Below are 24,703 nucleotides of genomic sequence, written 5' to 3' on the forward strand. Positions count from 1 at the left end.
TTCTGATTTTACTTAGTATTTAAAGAACCTTGATATTAATTTTTTTTTAAATACTGTTTCAAATCAAACCTTCAACAAATGTGCTGTATTTAGGCTGGGGTAGGAAGATAAATACACTGCTCAAAAGAAACAGCTCCAAGGATCTTTTTAGACCTTGTCACTCAATGTATGTTTTAATGAAGAAGAAAAAAAGGTAGACCGATACAACCAAAATTAAAGTGCCCTTGTCTGACACTAAAAGGAGAAGAAGAACTTAAGAATTTCATTTTTTTTTCCCACAGGAGGCTTGGAAGTACTTTAAAGCAGCTCTAACTTCTTTTCTACAGGTATTACCTGGAAATTAAAACATACACACTTTTCTTTTCGGGCTGCCGGCATCATTGTGTGAAGGAATTTGAACAACCTGGGTGCTGCCAGGGACACTGGGGCCCAGACTGCATGGGTAAGTTGGTTTGGGCTTTGGAGTTTTATTTTCATATAGAATTTAAAGAGAAATAAAGCAGAAACTTTTCTTATTTTCAGAAACTATTGCTGTCAGAAGTTCGTTCCTCAGAGTTTGTTATAAAATTAGAAATAAATAGCAGTTTTCAGCTAAAACGTAGGGGATTTGAAGAAAAACATTTAAAAAGAAAAATTCATTTAAAAATATAAAGAGCCTCAGAAAACCTCCTAGATCTTGAGATTTTCAAAATAAATTGTTACAGATAATGCCTGCAAAATTATTTCATTTGGGAGGATCCCCAAAATTATTTTAAAAATTAAGATTTGCAAGCCACGAATTTAAATGCTTCATTTTATGTCAAAACCACCTTTACCTGCATCTGAAATATTTCCAAGTCTTTCATTCTTGACTTTGTGATGCAGGGAGGGTCTTTTCTTTCAGCTCAACTTGAAACAGTTTCTTGAACAGCCTGTGAATGCTGAAGGCAATTACTGAAGCAAGGGAATCAGGAGTGCCTCCTCTCCTGCTGCCCCTTCCTGAGGAAAAGCTTTTCAGCATCTCCACAAATGCATTAAATCTCAGGCAAGCAACATAGGCATCCAGACCCACAGAGCAAGTTTCCAGGCGCAGCCAGAGTTTCCTCCTTTAGTTAATGGTCTCGAGGTCTGTTTCAATGTCTGTGAACTCCTTTGTCCACAAAATAGATTTTAAAAAAATTATAATTTTAGCCTAAGCTATTATTTAAATACCAGTCATTTATCTACTAAAGGAAAATAGTTTAAACACCAGCCATTTATCTACTAAAGGAAAGCAGTCAAACTGCAGCTCACAGCAGCTCAAGAGAAAAGACAGGCAAAGAGCTGAGTGCATAGTGTGTGGTCATGTCTTCTGAAGAGAGTGACCTGTGTAGTGGTTTACCACCCCACCTCCAAATGCAGCCTAAGTGCTCATGCTCCCATTATCAGGGTGCTCTGTGCAGCCACACAAGGGGCATCACTATTTCTGGGGAGGGGTCTGGGGCAGAGTCCTCTGCCCCAGAGCTGGAGCCCTGCCTGCACTATTGTGTGAAGGAGGCCGCAAAGGCAAGGAAGCCCTCTCTTCCTTTGGACAAACTTCCTGACCCCAAAATGCAAAGAATCAAGGTGTCAGCATTGCTTCTGCTTTCATTTGGAGGGAAAGAAAGAAAGGAAGGAAGGAAGGAAGGAAGGAAGGAAGGAAGGAAGGAAGGAAGGAAGGAAGGAAGGAAGGAAGGAAGGAAGGAAGGAAGGAAGGAAGGAAGGAAGGAAGGAAGGAAGGAAGGAAGGAAGGAAGGAAGGAAGGAAGGAAGGAAGGAAGGAAGGAAGGAAGGAAGGAAGGAAGGAAGGAAGGAAGGAAGGAAGGAAGGAAGGAAGGAAGGAAGGAAGGAAGGAAGGAAGGAAGGAAGGAAGGAAGGAAGGAAGGAAGGAAGGAAGGAAGGAAGGAAGGAAGGAAGGAAGGAAGGAAGGAAGGAAGGAAGGAAGGAAATAATAAAAAAAAAGTTATCTCTACATTATCACAACCTCTGTAATAGAATTTGGCACAAGTTAAAACATTTGGAGGAAAGACAGTCCTTCCTGAGGCCGGGCAAAAATTCCTGACTAGGGGTTTGCTTCACATTTAGCATCTGATGGCAAGGACAAAATTAGGTCTTAAATAGCACTTGGACTTCCTTAAATGATAGCACATTCTGAAACACACAGTGTAAATGGAAGATCTTTTGTCCTTTTCCATCCCCAAAAAGCACACCAAGCCAACCAGCTGCACACTAATCCCTCTGTAAAAAGTCATAAAGCCAAAAGAGAAAAATACAGGGTCAGGAAAGGTCCAGGGGGAAAGAGAGCAGCCTTTCCAAACTGCCAGTATCATCCAGCCACAGGTTTTACAGCTGGTAGATCTCAGGTGCAGCAGGAGCTGCTCCCTACCACAGCACAGATTCCCACTCTGGGCAAATATTTCCATGGCTCCCAAGAAAAGCCTGTGTACCAACTGAAAGGTGTACGGCACAACCAACTGAATAAAAAAGACTGTAATAATAAAAGGGGAGAAATGTTAAAAGAAAAAGCAAGGCCAAGAGGAAAGATGTTAAATTTAATGCTACTATATTAAGGTTCAAAATCCTTCTTTTCAAGTACTACTCACTGCATCAGCCTCACAGGGAGTGAGGCAAAGAGAAGTATTTTAAGAGGCTCTATTTGATCACACTTGGAAAGTGCTGAATTTAAGTCCATGAAAGGAAAAAATGCTGATAGATTTAAGTTCTTTTGGCCTAGATTCAAATATTTTGTCTTCACACTCTGACAGCTGTTAAGAGATAGCAAGAGCATCTCTCTTACTGCTTTTCAAAAAGCATCTCCAATAAAAGCAAAGGTCTCTCTTCCCCCCGGCATGGCAGCAGGTGACAGTGCCAGCCCTGCTCCAGTGTCCCAGCACTGCCTCCTGTGGTCCTGCTGGTTGCAAGAAGCACTTTATCTGCCTAGCCAAACTTGTACAACAGTATGGTAATTTACCCAACTTCTAATAAAGCTGTCCCTTGGTGCTGGTATCAAAACAAGAGACAAGATGTAGTAAAAGTAATTTTTCCTGGGAATTACACCATGAACTCTGAGTTTTCTCTATCCTTGCACATTCAATCAAAGCATCAGTGCAAGTAAATTATTTTCCATTCTGTGCAAATATTAAACAGTTGCCAGAAGTCCTAAAGATAAGATTTAGCTATCATACAGTAGCCAGAAAACAAGAATCACTAAAAGCCACTTTAAAGACTAAAGTATATGTATTTTATTTATTTAATTGAAATTCTTAAAATATTATTTCAGTGTGTATGAGATAAATAGCACCAAAAATTTCATCCTTTAATTTATTGGTTTTTCAAAAGAAGCTTACAGGGATACAATAGACCTCAGACTACATTAAGGAATAAACTGAGAAATATTAACAGACTGGTTTAAAGCCAAAGCTTTCAGTGGAATTAAGTGAACACATATGCGCATCTACTTATTTAAACATCACTGTATCCAAATCAAATTATTTTTTTGCTAAAACTTCCACATTACTTAAATATTCTCAATCAGAACTAACTTAGGCAGGGGGACCATAAATCCAGTGCTGCACATCTCCATCCACACAGAACAAACTCTGGGGCTCTTTATAAGCAATAAATCTTACTAGTAAGGTACAGAAGAGTACCTGTGAGGCCAGTAAGGGTTTAATTCATTTAGAAATCACCTGCATCAAAATCATGGTGCCTAATGGGAATTCTAATTACAGGAAGGAAAGGCTTATGGAAGAGAGTGAATACACCATTTCCAAGAGAGGCAGGACAACTGTGAAAAATAAGGTTATCCCTATAGGAGAGAAAACCTGACAGAATGATCTGACTAAAAACCACTGTAATATACATTTTATGTAGGCAGTCTTTCAGTAAAGATTTGAATCTTGAAACCTTTCAGACAAAAGAGTAGACTATTTTTATTATAAATATGGCAAATTTTTTTCTTATCTTATCTTGCTGGCTGAGGTTTTTGTTCAGACTGTCTCACCTTCTATGCCTGTAACCATGATTTTAGCACCAGAGACACATAAGAGCATAACACACCTTTGGCACACAAGTTTGATTAGTGACCACAGCCCGTTGGATTTGGTTGTGAGATATCTAGTTATTTCAATTTTCAAGATTGTTTGAATCAATTATCACAGTCTCATGAAAGTAGCAGGGAAAGAAAAAATTTCCCACATAAAGCAAATGCAATTTTTGGTGGGAAAAAAAGGCTTATTAAACTCCAACTTAGCATCAAATAAAATCCCCAAACCAAATTATCAATCCATCAGAGTTATATCAATATACAGGAATGGTCAGGCAAGCTCCACTTGTACCAGAAAAGCCAACAGCTTAGGGAGTGGCAGACAGAGGTGGATCAGCAGGAACAAAACAATATTCTCTTATTCTCTTCCAAATAAGAGAATTATTTTTTGTTCAATTCTTTGACTACAGCTTAAGTTCCCAGAGAAGAGAGGGGGATGGTCTCTGCTGATGCTGAGATTCTAGTGAAGAGATTGAGGCAGCTGGAAAACAGCAGCTGTCCCCCAGAGTCCCTGTTTGACCCAGAATGCCAAGGTGGTCACCTGCATTGCAAGGAAAGCACAAGGGTCAGAGCAAGGTGACTGATGGCTTAAACATTGTCATTTCTTAAGCATGTCCAGGAGGAGCTGCATCACCATGCAATGGGAGAGGACACTGTTCACAGGGCATAGCTGGGAATGGAACATGCACTTGTCAGGTATGTCCTTTCTTTTAAATGAAAAAAGAAACAAACAAACAATAATAGCATGTAAGTTGTGCTGAAAAATAATGCACATTCCGCTGTATAAATACACTAAAGAAAAGTATTCCAGAAACAGTAGACATTATCAGCTTGGAGCTCATTTTTCTTGCTTGTATTGCACTAATCTTCACACTAATATTTCTATGGACTTGAGCATGTTCAGGTGAAATTATTAAAAAGTTCTTTCTTCTTGCCTTCCTGAGACAGGTGTTTTGAGTTCCTCTATTTTTTAAAATTGTGCTATTACCTGTGGGCTATTTGCCCTAAATAGAAAGTACTTCTACATGGGGCTATACTCTTCATTCCTTTGCTGAGAGTGCAACGCGAAGTGCTTAACCTCAGGCAAATAGATTTTTAACAAACATTTCAAATTAACTTTTTATTACCTCCCTCTCTACTGGTTCATCTTTATTTTACATCAAAAATCCTCTTCTGGGGACATACAAAAAAGAGACAGAGGCAGAAGTAGGCAGAAAATACAACCCAACAATTGTAAGCTTGATTTGGGCATTAGGCTTGATTATTGTACTTCATTGTTACCTTGATATTCAGAACATCTGATTTGAAGATCTACAAATTATTTTTTTAAAAGATGTGGGAGCAAGATTTTTCAAAAGTTGATGTCTTCTAGATTGTGGTAGCTATTTATTGAAACTGTCGTGTTACTTTCTTTTGGCAGCAAAAGATGCTGTTTTCAGCCTGCTAAGCATATGTCTGTATAGAGATAGATGAGAAACTTAAGTTTTGATTTCCATTGTGTAATTTACAGAAAGGGTTTGGTGGGACAGCCTGTGAAAAATGTGCAGAAGAAAATTTATTTGGTCCTGACTGCACATCAGGTAAGTTTCAACTTGCTTTATTTGATTAGGGAAAAGAAGGGAGTGAAAGCTGTGTTCAGACTCCAAGAAATCACAGTGAAATGGGTAGAGGACTCAAAGAGCTCCCAGTAAGAGCTGCTGTCTGCCTCAGAGAACACAATGGGGAAAGGAAAGAGAGCTCTTTGCTCTATTCTGTGACAGGGAGATATACAATTCTGTCAAAAGCGTGGAAAAGGGTGTGTTTACTTTAGTTTTGGGGTTTGGGTGATTGATGAATTCGCTGATTAGCCATACATCTATCAGAAGTGGAAGTCTGATGGAGCAATTAAAGCTGTGTACACTTTTTAAAATGTTTATGTATCAGAAGTGTATATATGCATATAACATTTTCTACTTTTGCCTGCTCTTAATAGTCGCTATTATTTACCTTCCTGACCCTTGCTGCAAATTAGACTGAAAATCCAGAAAACTGCCTGAAGAAAAATGTTTAAAACACTCTTAAGTGGGAATAGTTGCTTATCTCAAAGTAAAACTTCTTTTTTTCCCTCAAGATCTACATAATGTTACTTTTAAGAAGTCACAAATGGTCTCAATTTGAATCATCTGTGTTGGCCTTTCTACACTAGTCCTACACCACTGCTGGCTCAGAGGCCCTTTTTCCACCAGCTGGCCACTGGATGTCAGTGTTGATACACAGAAATGTAACTGAGCCAGAATTTTCATGAAAATAGGGTACTTGAATGAATTTATTATCATAAATCTAATTATTTTCCAAGAAGTTACTGGAGGATTCAATAAGATATTAATTTAAGCAATATTTTACACTTCATCTTTCAGATCTTTGAGCCCCTACAAGTGTTCTAAAATAAATAAAATATAAACAATGTTCATTAGTGGCTAACTGCTTTTCAGTAATACCTTAAACATTCCTGTTTTTTATATTATGACTTAACATAGGTAGGAAGTTAATAATTAATTAATTAATTAGTGAAGGTGATTTGCATAAACATATCTATGTTTTTAAGTGGAAGATGATATGCTACATCACTGTGGCCTAAACATTAAGACAGCGATGCAATTCTGTACCTCTTTTAGACTCTTCCAAGTGTAACTCTATATGGCCTTTTTAAAAAGCATCATTGCCATAATTCAAACAGCTATAACTATAAAGCTTTTGCAGTATACTTAAGGCCTCAAAATTTATTTATAGATGGGTCTCACAGTTGTCTGGACTGTGAGTGCATCATTTTGTATGCATATTGTCATTGAGTTCATAATCAGAATATAACCAGAAATTAGAGACTCCAGGAAGAAAGAAGTCTGAGACCTCTAGAGTGATTAATTATGCTTTTAACTAAATAAAGTCTCTTTAGGAAGGGGGAAAAAAAAGTCACAAAACTCATCTCTTCTTGAGGTACTTGAGAGATACAGAGTTGAAGCAAAAACAAACAGTAGCTTAACAGTTTTAAAGAGGTCTATATTACACATTATGTCCAATTTTGGTTTCAGACTGTTTGTCAAATTTTACAAGTTTTATGACATTAGCAACAAGTCTGTCTGGTATTTACAGTGTCTGTTCTGCAGATTTTCAGACCCCAAGCTCTTAATAGCCTTCAAAAATTTATGTGTTATTTATTGATGTATGCAACTGCAAGTAGTGATCATCTCAGTAATGAAAGCCTATAAATTCAGCACTCAGGTCAGAGCTTGGTTTGGCCAAAGCTGCTGGTTGGACACACCTTGCTATGAGCAACCACTAACAATGTGTTTCCAAACACCATTATTGTTCAGTAAAGCAAATCCATTTCTCCCTACAGTTTGTGATTGTGTTCATGGAGTATGCCATAGTGGAATTACAGGGGATGGAACGTGCACTTGCTTGTCTGGTTACAGAGGGCTCCGCTGTGATGAGCGTAAGTAGCATTTTCCATATGAGATGTATTCAACAGCTGTGATACAGGTAGAATTGGTGAGGATGAATTGGTCTCAGGTTAGTCATGCAAGAGCAACCAAACATCCACTGAACCTCACAGCCTCACACAGTGTGCAGGCACAGCTTAACCTGTCCCTGTCTGTCCCTCAGCCATAGCCGAGTGCGAGGCGCTGCAGTGCCCTGCGAACTCCAGGTATGCTGCCTCAGGTGAGGATGGAAGACAACTGCAATGCACATGCCTGCCCAACTTCCAGAGGGACAGTACACGATGTGAACATGAGTAATTTCCATCCTTGCCCCAGTTCTTTGAATACACAGCCATTAGTGTTATAGTTCAGATATGGAATGTGCTTTTGAGCCACCTAATTTTTCTTGGGCTCATATGCCAAAGCACAAACTAGATTCCTTCAGGGTGAAACAAAATACTAAAATGTGCTCATCAGAAGCTCATCCATCCAATTGTTAACAAGCTACTGTCCATGTAATCAGACTAAAGCTAGTCAATCCCCTTGAAATACATAAAGAGGATACTGGGTCATCAGTGCTTACAAATCCACTGCTGCCATATCACTCTCCTTGGTATAGTTCAGCCTCATACCTTGCTTCCATAAAAATCAACAACAACAATCAAGGGCTTATATTTATTGAGCATCCATCATGCAGCAGCTCAGTTCCATCAGCAAGCACAAACTCTACAGGCAAGTAAAGTTCATTTCAGCTTTCCTGTTTTTCATGAAACAAAGCTAGTTGCATCTCAGCTAGAGGTAGACTCTACCTTAGAGGTGTCTTTATAGACTCCTCAACTTGCCATTAAATGCTCAGATTAACTGTATAAGAGTCCAGATTTGCTTTTCCCTACTCACTTTATGTCTTATGGTACCTCCTCTTCTGTCTAGACCAATTGCAACAAAGAATATTGTTTAATTGGATGCTGGAAGCACAATTTAGAAGAGGTTGGCTTAGATCAGTCCCAGCTGAGGGGAAAGAAAGGGAGAAAAAGAGGAGAAACAGTGAGAAGCACCACTTTTTAGATGTATCCAGGGCATGCCATCTTCTAGATACAATGTGTGCTTAATCATAACCTAACCTGTTCACAAAGGTGTGAGAAGATGCTCTCCAAGCACTGCTTGATTTTGAAAAAAACAAGCAATGCTATTGCCTCAAAAAAAAAATGGTTCATGGAAATAATTAGTGAGCTTCTAGTGCCATCCTGAAGGTAGAAGAGTGTGGAGGACTAAAGCACTTGCTGGACAGTTTTCCATACAGCTGAACCCATGACATTATATTGTTTAACTACCAGAAAGAAAATAGCAAAGGCCTATTGTATTGAGAAATATTTTCCAACTGATCTGACATGTGCTTAAAGCTTGCACAAACCTCCCACCTCCCACCTGACCTTCTCTAGTTAAAATCCACCAGATAACAAGGAAATAGTTGTGATATATTAATGAGCATGGTCACATGCTTTAAACTGTTTATAACTCAATTTGCCAAGTTAAGGGATCATTTCTGCTCAAAAGCAAGCAGCTGCTATGGTAGCATAAACATATTCCTCCCTTCCATCTCCATGTGGCCAAAATACTTCAGACTTGGCTGTTACGAAAAGTTTAGTCTGCCTAGGCTTTGTTTGACACAGAGGTGCTCTGGTGCCCTAGTCTTCAATTTCAGAACTGTGTAGAATTATTCATTTACTTCACATCTTTCTTCACAAGCTATCAACCCATGCTCCAAAAGGGTCTGCGATCCTAACGCCAACTGCATTTACCTCGGGCCAAATCAGCACAAATGCACCTGTCGAGAAGGTTACGCAGGGGATGGTCAAATCTGCCTGCCCACAGACCCTTGTCAGGCAGCACACGGGAGCTGCCCTGCACAGTCCAGCATCTGCATCTATGATGGTCCAGGAAAGGTCAGTGCAACTGCCCAAGAGGAAATAATGCTTTCTCTCCAAAAAGAAGCCATGAGGATATGGAAACAGCTCTCAAGGAAACCAAACACTATTCCTAGCTTTACCATAAGCCCTACTGGTGACCAGGAGGGAATCCTTTTAGCTCCCCTTCGAATATAGGAATGGAAATAGTGTTGTTTTTTCTGATATTATTTTGGCTCTGATTTGCCTCCCCAAAATAGAGGCACTGAAATAAATCTTCTCCCAGTTAAATTTTGTCTCTCTGATCACAGGGGACTTGTAGAACCAGCAGGGTCCTTATACTGGTACTACATATACATGTCTAAATTTAGCTTATTTAGGAAAGAAGAAGTCTGAGTCTTTGAAAACTATCAATGAACAGCAGTTTACAAAGACTGCATATTATTTGTGTGTTGGGAACTGGCTCCAATTTCTATGCACAAAACTCACACCATAAAAAAGGCAAGACTTCTAAAGGCCTGGCTTGCTTGGACACCTTGAAGAGCCAAAAAAGGGACTTGATCATTCAGGTTTGTTTTGCAGTTCATGGTCACGTCTCAGTGAAGTGCAGATTTCTGAAACGCAGGCTGGTGTATACAAACATAAGCCTTATATTTGTGTCCGGACCCACCAGGTGATTGACTAAGACACTGTGTTCAAGCCCTAGTTCCAGAAATTATGCTGAAATCCACAATTTGTGCACAGCTAATTTTCTCTTCCTTCTCATATCTTTCTGATTTAGTCCCACTGTGAATGCAAGGAGCATTATACCAACTTTGTACCTGGGAAAGGCTGCAGCATGAAGGATATCTGTGAAACAAACAACACCTGCCACAAAAAAGCCAAATGCTTAACAGTTGCACCTGGACAGATTGCGTGAGTCTTTTTGCTTATGAAACTTTCTTACAGTTTCTCCCTCCTTCCCTAGTAAATGAGCTGCTAAAACAAATCCTGTGGATGGACATCTCCTGAAGTTATCTTTAATGGCTTCTTTATCAAGGACAAATCACAAGATTCAATGGGGTTAGGGTCAGCCAATTAACATAGTGTTAGATTTCATCAGGCCATTTGCTAATACCTATTAAGTTTTATTTTTAAAGCAGTCAGAGGTCATTTCTACACTAGTAAATAAAAGGGACCAAAACCTCTTTTCTCTTCCTGAGGGCAAGCAGCATTGTCTGTCTCACAGTTAAAGCCTCTTCCAAAACAGAGTAACTGCCTCTTGGCAGCAGTCCCTGGCACATGCTATCCCTTTAACTGTGCCTGGGCACTGCCAGGGAAAGTGCTACTTGGTGTGAGCCAGAAACACACCAGGCAGCATGCTGAAAAGTAATTAGCATTAATTATGGGATAACATTGGAGACGTGCCTCTTCTGAGTATACTAATACAGATACAACCAGAGAATCTGCCTCCCAACCTGTGAAAGAAACATCTACCCCAACAGATTCCTTAAAACCTCAAGTCAAGCAGATGGGAAACTACAAAACCTCTGGCAGACTCAGCTTGTCCTGTACAAAAATATGCTGCACGGACATTAGGAAAAAGGTGCAAATGGCACTAAACTCTATAAAGTTCTCTTAGACCACATAATTTGGCTTATGTGTTTCTACAGGCCAGTGATGGCAAGTGCTGGGTTAAAGAGCTGTGCCTGAGCTTTTGGGAGCTGAGAACTCAAACACGAAGGACAATACAGGCCATTCACTGTAAGTTAGGAACAAATTATCACATAGATCCATAGACAGAAAGTATTCACTCAGGAGAGTATTCTTATTGTCAGTCCTCATGTCATCATGCAGCTTTCCCTTGTAGGGTAATATCAGCATCACTTCTGCACAAACTATTGTGCATTTCAAACAAATTTGTCTAGAAAATCCCCTAGTTCTCTTCTACAGCATAGTGTGCTACTCAAACTGTTTAATATAGACTCAGACAACATTTAGTATAGAGTACTATCATACTACATAACATCAGTTGGAATTTTGAAATAAAATTCCAAATCAGGAGGTTTTTTCCATTATTAGCCACTGTTTCACCATTGAAAAAGAATTTCTGAAAGCTGAGAAAGCTTTGAGGATTTCAGAATGGGAAAATTAAAAATTTTTTACTGGTAATAGAAAAGAACAATAAAAACTCTCTGCCCATCATTCATTTAATGATATTTAATGGCAAAAAAAAATAAAGAAGAATGGACTGGGATTGAAATAAAACTTGAGCTAAGGAAAATCCATATATGAAAGAGGAACTTTACAAAGAAAAGCACTGATTTGTAAATGTGGGCACAATAAATAGATATTGGTAGGTGACAGACTGTGTTTTGGCTGCATCTCAGATTTTAAATGTATTTGGGAGGGGGTTTTGATTGTTTTTTTGTTTGTTTGTTTGTTTTCTAAAACACAAAGCAAGAACAGAGGCCACAAAACTGCATTGCTTCCTTTCTATTTTTGGTTTGGTTTTTTGGAGGATACAGCTGTGCTATTAGCTTTCCTCATACAGACAATTCTACTTTCTCCAGAACCAAATTATTTCTACAGGAATAAATCTCTCATACAGTCAAAGACATAAAAAAACCCAAACATTGGATTTGTGAATATAACACAGCAACTTCCTCAAAAATCACAATTGCCTCTGTTTTATCTTCCCATGTAGATCTTTCCTGAGTGAGTGCTGAGAATTTCTATAGTGTTGCTTCAGCCCAGTAATCATGTTCAGCCTTACCGAGAAGCTATGAAGCTCCAACCAGTGCAGAATTACACTGTATATTAGATCATAACCCCTCTGGTTTTCAAGGAGAGCTGCAGTTAAACTCTACTCTTAATCCCACTCTTATTTTTCCTCTAGGTCTTCAATGTAGAAATTATTCCCTTCATAAACCAAAACTTTATTATAAACTTGATAAAATGGTGACAGAAACCTGAACGTTCCTCTTCCAGAGAGAGAGAGAGTTTTTCTTCTCTCAGTAAGTTGAAGTGGTGACAGTTCCCATCTTTTCCAATCATGCTGGTCTTCCCCATGCCCAGCCACAGAAAGTCAGTTCCTTCATCAGTAGGAGTAGGAAACACACAGGTTGAAGGATTCAATCCCATGCAATAGGTGCTAATCTCTAATTGCTCAATGCTTCCCCTTTGGCACACAAATCCAAACTATGTTACTTGGATGCCCACTAAGTTATGAGCAATATTGTCCTCAGGAGAGAAGTTTCAAACTATGCAGACATTTCTGCAGATCACTGTGCCCCCAGAAATGATAGCCAAAAAAGTTATTGCATTTAACCACCTGCTTCTTTATGAACATTGGATGAAAAAGAGAGATTTATTTTGAAACCTGAATCTAATTTGTGCCATATTTCAATGTAGTTTCTTTTTTCTACTATGCTATTTCTCAGCTCCTTTGAAGCCTCAGTTGTTTTTTTCTCTGTTCAGAAGTGGAAGGAAGCTACCTACAGCAATTCAGCAATATTTGCCCAACCAGCTCCCAATGAGCAGCTGTTCCTCACTCCCAGCTGGAAACCCTTCATTCAGACTCCACAGTCATGCTCTCTCTGCTCAAGAGATCCCCTTAAAAAGAAGTGGATTCACCCTCAGAATAGCATCAAATAAAAATTTAGGATGCTTTTAGACTTTTACCCAGGACCAGAGTCAAAAGCTTGAGATTCGGCTAAAATCTCAACACTCCTCTGAGCCTGTACGTAACTTCCCAGATTGCAGGCAGTTGTGGGGACTTTCAAATACTATTTCTCTTGGCAGAGAAACAGCTACAGCAGAGACCATACATGGGAAAAAGGAGAGGGTCTGGCATCAGGCTGATACTACTGTGGGGTGTTAGTGGCAGATGTGTGTTTTTAACAACCAGCACATGCAAAAGATTAAGTATAGAGAAGGCATCTTTTGCTGACGTAAAGTAATGTTCCTTCCCTAGTGATGCCATTAAGAAAAAAATATCCAAAGAGATGAATCATTGTGGATAGAGATTATATGAATACTGAACATGCTACAGACTTAATTGGGAAGGGTACTATTAAATCCAGTGTCTGTCTGTCCATCTGATGGGCACTGTGACCTGAGTCTTCTTTAGACATCCAGAGTACTGGGTCAGGAACAGATCACTGGCACCTCTCACAGGCTGGAGTCCCCAGGAGACAGACAGGGTGTTACATATGAGATGCTATTTCTGGAAGAGAGACAGCAGCAACACATAAATCTAAAAAAGCGGGAGATTTTGTGCTGTAGCAGAAAAAAAAGATAAAGTTAAAAGTACGAGTATTATTGCCCAAAATGGTGGCAATTACTTAAAGGGCAGGGTAACAAACCACAACTTTGCTTTGTTGCAAGGAAAAAACCTTTTCTACAAAGCCCATGCAGCTGTTCCAAGGACTGATGAGCTGCTATGACCTCCCTTAACTACCATTAATCCTGCCAAATCCCATGTCATGAGTGAGGTCTTCACAAAAGAGACTCCCTCCTGCAAGAGACACATTTATGCTGTGCTCTTTCCTCACCCACAGACAGGCAGGTTCAGTGGATTTCTGGGCTCCAGCAACCACAACATTTTGTGGGACCAGAGGCTGTACACAGCCCTTATTCAGAGGTCCTGCAAGACAGAAACCACTGTCTCTTGGCCCAGCTAACAAGAGTCCACCACATCAAGCCAGCAGCCATCAGGCTGCCCCACACACTGACACACTTCACAGCATGGAGAAGCAAAGAATTAACTACAATGCACCAATGCTTCCTGAAAATGCCTTCAGAGATAGGTAACACCTTGTGCCAGTTTATTGAGAACCACAGCTAAAAAATCCCGATCCCTTCACAGGTGCACGTGCGAGGGGGGCTCCGTGGGGAATGGGTTTATGTGCTATGGGAACATCATGGAGCGCCTCCAAGAGCTGAATGCAGAGGTGGGAGGACAGTGGCAGGGCAAGCTGACATCCAGCCTCTTGCTCATGGGTGAGTAACCACACACAAGCAGAGCCAGCTTCTTCCCAGGGGGCTAATCCTGCCCTGTCTTCCTCCAACACCCCCTGCTACAGGAAAGTACCACCCACAGCGTGACACAGCACACATGCTACTCACTGCAAAGTCCTTCAAACCATCTAGAGGCTCTGCTCCTCACCACAAATGCAGTCTGCAAAAACTTCCAGGCAGAAGTGCTAAACATGTTTCCACAACTCCTCACACATCATTTGATACCAACAGTGGGTTTCACCTCACAGAGTAACAAGTAGGATTACCCCACTTCTTCTCCCTGCCCCCACTGTTTTGGACAAATGAGACTTGGTCTAGAATGATATACACTAGTCCATAAAAAACACTGGCATTCCCAGTTACCTTGTGAATTGAACAACCTAACAGCCTTCATCATCTTCTCTATGGCCAAAAATTTGAGCTATGAACAAACATTGTAAAATTGAGCTGGATCTGAGTTCTTACTTGAACTTGTAAATGTGGAAAAAAAACAAAAAAAACCTGTTTAATATTGTTTAATTTGCTCAGTCCCACAGAGCCCAGCAATTAAAATAAAGATCATAAATTCCTGAACAGAATAAGAATCCCCCATAGCTGGCCAAGGTCAAAACCTGGCAGCGACTTTCATACTCAGCCCTGAAGATCAATATTCATTGTCTCAGCACTGAGAGCTCAGTTGCAGTTTCTTTAAGCATTTCTCCTCACATGTCTGAAAAGTGCCCAGCATGCTGAGTTAACAGCAACCCAGATTTTATGTTCTTTGGTTAGGTTTTGGATGTAAATGTGCCATATGATCTACTACCCAGAAGCTAGAAAGACATGTTAACCACACAAGTTATCTTACAATATGTTCACTCCACATTGATGTCTTTCAAAAGATAAGAATTTATAGATTTTTGTAGGACAGCATATTAATTTGGAGATAAATTCTTTATACAATACACCTGTAACAACTGTAAAGATTTTTTTCAGTTCTGATTTTACACCTCTAGTAAAAGAGCTGAATATCAGGAATACTTAATGCCTTCAGCTGCCAAACCAGTGGTCTCTCATGCTGCTGTCTTGGATACAGAAATAGCCTCTGGGTAATAAATGAATCCTAATTAACTTCCAGTGCATCAGTTTTGATTACCAGTCATATGCTTGCTGATATTTGCAGTAGCAGCAGGTTATCAGCAGCATATTTCTCACCCCATAGAGATGGAATTGATTTAAAGCAAAAGGCTGTGTTCCTGCAAGGACACATCTCTGAAGAAACTGCTGGTTTTGTGTTCTTGCTCCAGCCTGCATGCCACAGAATCCAGCTGTCAGGAGCATCCTGAATATTTTGCCTCATTTTTTGTCAAATATGCAGCAGCACCTGGATTTCACACCCCATCTCTCTTTCACCTTTTAATGACTTGGACTTTAGAATCTTAAATTAATATTTAATAATCAGATAATATTATTGCTTATTCTCTCCCCACAGCTTTGCACAGTCCCTTTGTTGAATGAGCTTTTCAATAGGCATTTAAACTTTTTTATTCCTTCTTCTCATAAGAAAATACCTATGAATGGCAGCTGAGCACTCTGGGACCATTTACTGTACTTGTACCAACAAACAAGGGACTCAAAGGTACAAATGTAAGTAAACAAGAGAAAAGGTTTCACATGGGGAGGATTTGGCTTCTGCAGAAATCTCATCTGTGTTGTAAGTGTTTTCATTCAGCAGATACAGATAATTTGCTCTTGTACACTTCTAGTCACATTTAAATCTAGGGACTACAGACTGCATTTTTCCCACTTGAAAGAAAAACACAACAATTTGGTGGGTTAGGGTAGAATACTGCCACGCCTCAAGTAAGTTTTTGTCTTACAGACTATGCTCAAAGGCTTTTCACTCAGTTGAGACAGGGGCTGAACTAAGATCTGAATTGTCAGCCATGAGGCCTGCAGGCCACCTTTTACATAAGGGGGATAAAAAATCTCTAATGGCTTTAGTGAAAAAAAAGAGACTGACATGTAAGTAGCACCTTCCACTGACATCAGGACAATTCTGGAGGCACCTACTGCTCATGCAGGGACATAAGGGTACAATGTGAGCTGAACTGAAAATGAGAGAGGTCTCCACATTTTTCAGATTCCAACACCTCACTTCAGGGTAAAATATGTAATTTCAGAATATAACAACTGAAGAGAACAAAAGAGCATTCACCATTAACATTTTTAATTTTTTTTTTTTAGATGAAGGCTGCATTGAAATAAATCTCTGTTGTTCTCCTTTTCTAGATAAAGGACCTTCTGAAAAATAAACAGAAAGCTCAGTACTTTGTTAAACTCCATATTATTGCAGCTCAACTGAACACCAGTAGCTTGAAAAATGCTAATGTCATATATACTTTGACTGGCAAGTCAGGAGTGATGTCAAAGGGAGAAAAGGTAAGTGGTCTTTCAGGCTCCCACAGCAAAAATAGTGCTCTCTTTTCCCTCTACAAGGATTAGGAAAGCTCATTTTGCAGGGAGACATCAGGAGGGAGATAACTGTTGTATTATGAAAAACCACAGCTGTGGCCATGCATTACAAGGAGTTCAAGTCAAACTTGAAACCTCATTGTCATCAAAGTTTCCACTAAAACCAGCAAAAAGAAAAGTTACCTTTAGTCGTGTATCAACACTGAGTGACTTGGCAGACTAACACAGACTGGTCTAAAATGTTTGCTAAAATGAAGTTATCTTAAATCTGCAGGTATGACCAACAGAGCTGTGCGGGCAGGGGATGGGCATTAAAGGAGCCCAGGTGAAGTAAGAGGTGGCAGGGGGAGAAAGATACCCAGAGTTTATGCTGGAAACCTGTAAATACTGCTCACATGGAGCAAACACTGACTGAGCTGCTGATCCCGCTTCCCATGGAGCATCAGCCACCTTGGAACGATGCAGCAAACACAAGTCTTCAGCAGAGATAGAGCACATGGCAATTAACCATGAAAAAGACATAGTAAAGTTCATCATTAGCCCTGATTATCTAATGTCAGTAAAAATCAGGGTGGTCTGATCCCACAGTTTAAAAAACTTGTATTTTATGGATGATACACTAGGTTTTGTAGTCTGGAATCATTGTTCCTGGTCTCTTGATGGATTGGGCCTATGTGAAGGCTGAAATCAAGTTTCATGTTTTCAAGTTCTCATGTTTTGCAGTAGATCAATGGCACCTGAGCAGAGATACCTATTTTGTATGTTCAGTGAGTACACACTCCATTTGTAACAGGAAAATGTCCTTGCTGTCCAAGCCCTGTTTGTTTCCTGAAGGCTTCAGTACAGTGCAGAATCAGCAACATTTTGTTGTTTTAAATATACATAGAATATAAGGAAATGGATTGAAGTCCCATAAGATTATAGAAGCTGGCCTTTCCAGTACAACAATATTTTAAATTGTTTCCTGGCAGATTTTTATTACTAGCAGTCACCAGAACACTTTCAGGTACACTGAAATCCCCTCAGGGTCTGTCTCTGTTTCTCTTCTGAATTTTGCTGTCATGAAGCAAAAGAACATGGTCCTGATCCAAGGGATTGTTTTTTCCATTTCCTTGATAAGCATTGGAAGCAATCTTTAGCCTCCCCAGATTTAAATTGCTCAGGTGCTAGCAACAGGAGAGGGTCTTAGAGTACATTCAACCTGTGTACTCACTCTGCTGTTTTTTCATAATAAAGAATTCACTAACCATTACCTGGCTTCTTTCAGGATAACCAATTAAGGATTAGAATCCAAGGAGGAAGGAGGAAAGGAAAAATTTTGCAGGGAGATATTATTGCTTCCAATGGAATTTTGCACATTATTGACAAAGCCATGGACAATGTGGAGCCAACATTTGAGAGCAGCAAAGAGGTGAGCCATAAGTTACATACATGCAATGTAAAAATTTCTCTTAAAATAGTTTCACATTTAGTGAATGAGAAGGGGGATGGCTGACTAAACAAACTCTACTGAGCCATTGCACATAACTTCACAGAAGCAACATTCAAGTGAAAGATAATGACACAGTCTCCACAGAAAACAGACATTCACTGCCAATTTTCCAAGGAACCACTCAGCTGGATCAGCTTGGCAGAAGAGTGAACAGTTATCTTCATCATGCTTGCTTCTCTTCCTTATGTTACATTTGTCAAATATTTTACTCCTCTACCTTTTAAAAATAGGGATGAAGAGATAAAAACGCTTTCCCCATACACACAGAGCTGTGTGTCCTGTGATTCCCCCCAGTATTTCAGGACAATGACAAAATGTAACTATAAACCAGCATAGAACCAGTAAAAAGTGCTGCCATCTCAGTCATTTCCAAGCACCACCAGCCCCCCAAATGAAATGTATTCAATCTGTAACAGCTGAGACTCACACAATAAGTCAAGAAGTGTCTCATAAGAGCTCGTGTTTATTCCATGTTCTCAACTAAAACAAATCTTATTTTTATCCTATTTCAGGAAACCATAATGTCAGTACTTCAAACTAATGGAAGATACAGCCAATTTACATCTTTGATACAGGTAAAGATCCAGAAAAGCAATTACATAAATCTACTTTCAGATGTTCTTCAACATTTATACGTAATTTCACTTTTTTTAAACCAAAACAGAAAACTGGCCTAGGAATGGATTTACAGCAGGACAACCAGCCTTACGCAGTCTTTGTTCCGAGTAACAGGGCTCTGAGTAACATGAAAGCTGAGGTTCTGAGTTACCTGGTTTCTGCAGAGGTACAGTCTACGTGTAAGGCAAATCTTTCTCAGATAGTAAACGGATAGGAGATGCATACACGCATTGTCCAGACTTCATCTAAATTAGCTCCCATGGTCAAGGTTGAAAGCCATCTCTAACAGTTAAATACCAAGAATCACCTAGAGAGGAAGAGGATCTGGGGTCTCCCATCACACATAGGCATAATGTTCCTCCACATCAGGCCCCCAAACCTCTGCTTTTGCCCAGACATCACAGCCTGGACAGCCACATGGCACAGCCCCAAAACCTCTCCTGAAATCTATCACCCTCGGCAGGAACAGTCAAGGAAAGCAGTAGCCACAAGGGCCCCGCTGGATGGGAGTCACTGCTGATGGGGTCCCAGGGGGTGGTTATTGGTGTCCTGTCTCAGCATACATGCATGTCATGGAAGATCTATCAAAATAGAACGTGGGGTAGCATGAGGGCATGGAATGCCAGGCTGTCTGCCACAAGCTGAGCACCACCACTGACCCAGAGGTTTTCTGGTATACCAGCCAGTGATGCTGTTTCTCATCTCCATGTCTGCTCAACAAGCGAGACTGGATTTCTGAGGCCCATTTTGGGCTGAACAAACATCTTTTCTGCCCTGGCAGGGTTCCTGGAAGTTGCTGGAGCTGGTCCAATATCACATTGTCTCCAACACTGAGGTGAGTGCAGCTGTTTTGCCAGCCCCAAGTGCGAGAGCAAGAACCACTGTCAGGGGGTATTGTCAGGACTGCAGGCATGAGTACCAAGAAAAGGAATTACTGCCATTAAAATCAAGCTATCTCTGAGCCTATTCTGCTAAAATCAATCTTCTGGTTTTCAGAAAGAACTGTTTTTTTCATCCTCCAAGCAAACCTTTGTTTTTCATGGGGGGATGTTCATCCCCACCGCAGTCTCTGTTGTGGGGAAAGAAGGAAAGAAGTGACTGTATCCTTAATGAAAGGCTCTGTTTATATCATCTGACCTGGTCACTTCCAGCATAGAAAGTGGGAACAGAGGGAACATGATAACTATGAGTACTTTCATGGTACCAGCACCACCACAATGGTCTATGGATGCAAACAGGGCTATTTTTAGAAACAAGTGTTAACTTTAATCAGGCTGATTACAATAATTGGAAGAAAAATTAATATTCTTTTTTCAGCAATAAGGTCCTTATATGCAGGAACTAGCAAGCTCAGTCATAATTTAACGACACTACCTTTGTTACACAAGCTGGTTAGTTAATGCAAGGCTGATCACATTGATAATAATTTTCTCGCCCTGAAGAAAGTCTTTCTTGTGAAATCTGTCTGAATTTGAAGAGTAATGATATTACACTTCTCTCAACCAATTTATATTCATTTCAGCTTGAGGTTGCCAGCCTTGTCTCAATAGAGCACATCAAGACCATGGCAAACCAGTTCATTCACTTTAACAGGACCAGCACTGTAAGTCACAGCCCCCACCTGTGAGCAGCTCACTCTGATCCAGGCAGCTTTGCATGCAGGGGGAATAAAAAAAGGGGATAAGGGGAGGCATTAGCAGAGCAATTTCTTGCTATAATGAGGCAGGAATTTTCAACTTGCCATTCCCACCTACTGTTAGCATTAATATTATAAAGGATGCAGAGCAAATGATAGGTATATAAGGACAGCTTACAGGAGTTTTGTCCTTATGATTATCCACAATCCAGGAATGATCCTCAATCATGTTCTGCCATATTTTAAAAAAATCTATTTAAAATAATTGTTACATATTTTAGTAATTTCAAACACTTATCAGTGCACACAAAAAATATTCTTTTCCTCTCTTTAATATTATCATCTCTGATCCTGATGTACCTAGTGGATACAATTTTAAAAGTGTTAATTTTTCAGCAGTTGTGCAAAACCAAACGATCTGTTAGGTTAGCTTCCTTCTCTTCTGGAGTAGCGATGCACCTATAAAAATTCTTGTAAGGGCAGAGCAGCAGCAGGAGTAAATGCTGAAAGAATACATTTTTCTCTCTCCTGTGAATTTGGATGGATCCCAGATTCTCTCTCACTTTCCTTCTCCTCTGTCAGAGAGAACAGCAAGGCATGCTTAAACCCACTGAAATCAGTGCCTGAAGTTATCAGTAGTCTTCTCATTTTGGCCAGTCTGTTATTCACAGTTCCACAGGCTGACAGGGCAGATTCATAGAAAAACCTTAGATACCTCTGTTGAAGACCAATATTCAAGAAAATACAAAATATATCTGTGCTTCTTGCATAAACAAGCATAATAAAAATTAGACAGCAAATTCAAAAGCAACTAATTTTAAACATTTAAAATTAAACCATCAGAAACTGAGGAGCCAAAACCACTTTTTTATTAATCATAATTTATTCTTTCACAGGGAAAAGTCTTAGTGAGTGGAGAAAAAATGGAAGAAACAGATATTGTTGCAAAAAATGGTCGCATTTATACCCTTGAGGGCGTTCTCATCCCACCCACAATTGTTCCAATCCTACCACATTGGTGCGACGAGACAAGTCAGGACACAAAGGTAAGAGAATCACAATGAATCTGTATCTCCAACTCTTCCATACAAGGCATTCCAGCTTCCTCTTTACGAACTTTCTCTGATATCGTCCATTTGAAAGAGATAGTTTTGGAAATGAGTATATCAATGGCCACCAGCCTGGCAGTACTGCAAAGAGGGAACTCATACGAACACACCCTATTCCATTTTTTTAAAAATCTAGTTGTTGCATTAACCCTTTGAAATACCCTTTGTCTCTCCAGCCCAACTCTTTCCTCCAGTTCCTGAATCCCATCCGTGCATATAAGTACATGGGAATTTACAATTGCCATGTTCTCAGGGAAAACTACTCCCTGTTTCTCAGGGAAGCTACTCCAGATCAATGTTTTCCTTTCCACTGAATATACAGCAAAAGGAAACAGGAAATTAAAATATTAACATAATAATTTTTTATTTATATATTAGAAATATGTTCTTTTCAGCAGCAGCAATTTCCCCTAGCCCTGCTTTTCTCCACAAACAAAACTGTTCCTGTTTTAAAGAGTGGATTTTGACAAACCTTGCTCACTTAGGTAACACAGTACAGGCCTTTACTTGGTGACATTCAGATGCTATTTCTGGTAAGAGGACTGAATGTCAGACCTAACTTTTCACTTGGAGTAAGCACAGCTCCAGCGAGCTGCCCTGGACCATGTTCAAGTCCATATCTGGGCCAGTAACAGTTCCGGTGCAAAAGGAAAACATTTAATGTCTTAGCTTACAACAGTCCCGAACCACAGCCTGGAAAAAGGTTCCCAGCAGAACTGGACAGCATCAAAATGTAATGAAGAAAACACTGGCAGTAAAGACCTACTACCTCTGGCAATAACTACAAAGTGCTGTATGTAGAATATAATCATAAACCAGGCAGAGCTCCAAGCAGCAATCTCTGATGCAAAAAGCAATCCATACCTAGAACTCCAATAATCTGAATTCCTTACCAAAAATCTACCTAAAAAATTATGTCCAACATCAATCAATCATCAAGCAACAGGCAAAAAATTATTTAAAGGCAAAACAAAAACTCTTAGTCACAAAAATTATTCCCCAAATTTAAGTTAGGCACCTCTGTCAGCCTTGAAAGCTTTGTGCATAGCTAAAAATATAGTTATATGTTCCAAGATTTAAGCAGAACACTGCTAGCCAGGAAAACACAAAGGAGCGATGGCTTTTACAGTTTTTATTTGTACCAAGCATTTCCATCACTCTCAGAATACAAGAGTAACACCACCTAATAAATACTACTTATATTTAAAGAGTTAAAAGATGCTAAGCTTGTAGGACCTGGTAGATCTACACACTTACAAGGACTTTGCATCTCTTTGCATCCCTAAAGATGAAACCTTTAGGCTAATGCATACTTATCCATGTAACCCAAAAGCTGAAAGCTGCACCTGAGCCTAACTGAAGGACACCAGGGCTTATTCCTAGTGTCACAGAGAGCACAGAAGGGACAACAGGACCTCAGTCTGATGTGTGGCCTAAGGCAAATTTTGATGATTTGATAAGTGGTGTGAGCAGCACTGAAGTAGCGGCTGACCCCAGCTCCCTGCTCCACCTTCCCCCAGAGATCATCACCCCTGTGGCACATTCGATGGGAATATTTCCCTGTGCTCCAATTACTTCAGTGTAAAGGTAGTGTATCAATTTACTACTGAAAAACAGGCAGATCTGACCTTGCCTGGAGGTGCAGACACTTTTGTCTGTCCTCTGCTGGGGTGTGGCAGAAGAGAGGGACTGGACTGCCATCCTCAGGAAAAGGAGGGAGCAGATACCCATGGCTGGGACCATTCCAGGGGAAGAAAGGGACTGAGTAGGTGACACTAAGTGGCACTGAGCAGCAAGAAGAAGAACACCAACAGGAGGAAGCGTTGCCCACAATGATCAGCCAGATTTTTGAGTTCTAAAGGGGCAAAGATGCATTTACAGGAATTTTCAGAAATACAAAGAAAGGCAAGACTCTATGTCAGCTTCAGACATGACTGTGCAGCTTATAAAAGAGCTTTTATAATGTCTAAATGTATTTGCCAAAATACATCTGACCCACAGACCTTGAATACGTAGTAGTGGTATTGGTACCGCAGCTATTTGCTGCTCTTCTTTTGTAAATCTGGTCCTTTATTCCTTTAAGTCCTGTATAACATGAAGGACTACTAAATCCAAACAAGTATCTGATTCTTTCCCCACAGCTCCAGTGATAAATCTGTGAGAGAAATGCCATAAGTCAGGTTTATAGTCTCCTGTCCAATGGCTACAAAACACAGCCATGTAACAGATGAGGTTCTGGCTCTAGGATTTATGCTAACTTGATTGAAAACCAAGGCATTGATAGTCACAATAGGACAATAGCTTTGACAAACTCCATATCCAGCTCTGAAAGGTTCAACCTCTCTGAAGTTATTGCATGTTGAGCTTGCAAAGACTTCACCTTTAAAACTGCTAATGGAGTTTATATCCCCTCAGTAATGTAATTGCCAGCCTCTGTCACCATCACATTGTGATAAATTAGCTGGTCAGGAAAAGCAACCAAAGGGTGAAGACAAAAAAAAATCTTACTACTGGGATCATAATGGAGTACAGGATCTATGATGTGGAAGCAAAGAATATTTTTCTTTGCCACCTATATACAAGACAAAATTCTGTTCAGAGTGCCTGTGTTCTAGACTCAACTAATCTGTGGTTTTCCAGGAAGAAATAAAATATTCTTGTAGAAGTTAAGTGTGTAGACTTCACTAGACTCTCAGACAACATTAGTTAACTCATTATACTGGGTTGAGTACAGGATACCTGTGCATTCATGTCCTTGTTTTCTTCTGTTGAGGAAGCTTCATGTTCATTAAAAGAAGGGAATGAGGGAAGGAAAAACAGGGAAAGAAAGGAGAAGGTGGAAATGAACAACCATTCTTCAAAAATCAGAGCCAGCAGATATAGCCCTGGTGCTGCCCTTTGGCTCTAGATTCATGCTCTAACACACAGAAGCCATAAAACAGAGGTACTTTAAATTTACAGGGTACACCATCCATATGTATGCATTTTAGCAG

The 24,703-nt window shown here is 40.0% G+C and overlaps 1 protein-coding gene across 8 annotated transcripts in view; it reads left to right on the forward strand.

Moving 5' to 3' along the window:
• Nucleotides 1–24,703, forward strand: part of STAB2 (stabilin 2) — a 75,857-nt gene that overhangs the window by 3,087 nt on the left and 48,067 nt on the right. For 6 of the 8 annotated variants that reach the window (XR_014589812.1, XM_083858973.1, XM_083858975.1 and 3 more), the window contains exons 1-9: nucleotides 14,281–14,386; nucleotides 15,945–16,027; nucleotides 16,673–16,822; nucleotides 18,123–18,266; nucleotides 18,860–18,922; nucleotides 19,012–19,131; nucleotides 19,747–19,800; nucleotides 20,488–20,568; nucleotides 21,498–21,647. Coding sequence is in view for 7 of the 8 variants with exons in the window: in XM_083858973.1 (XP_083715099.1) it covers nucleotides 14,290–14,386; nucleotides 15,945–16,027; nucleotides 16,673–16,822; nucleotides 18,123–18,266; nucleotides 18,860–18,922; nucleotides 19,012–19,131; nucleotides 19,747–19,800; nucleotides 20,488–20,568; nucleotides 21,498–21,647 (942 nt within the window). In the remaining variant the exon portion in view is untranslated. Of the gene's footprint in view, nucleotides 1–326; nucleotides 443–4,651; nucleotides 4,738–5,551; nucleotides 5,622–7,417; nucleotides 7,514–9,245; nucleotides 9,443–10,184; nucleotides 10,319–14,252; nucleotides 14,387–15,944; nucleotides 16,028–16,672; nucleotides 16,823–18,122; nucleotides 18,267–18,859; nucleotides 18,923–19,011; nucleotides 19,132–19,746; nucleotides 19,801–20,487; nucleotides 20,569–21,497; nucleotides 21,648–24,703 lie in introns of those variants that run through there. The other 2 variants (XM_083858977.1, XM_083858972.1) reach the window with 2 other exon arrangements.

The sequence above is a fragment of the Zosterops lateralis genome (assembly GCF_965231275.1).
Source record: "Zosterops lateralis genome assembly, chromosome: 4".
In the NCBI taxonomy this organism is placed as follows: Eukaryota; Metazoa; Chordata; class Aves; order Passeriformes; family Zosteropidae; genus Zosterops; species Zosterops lateralis.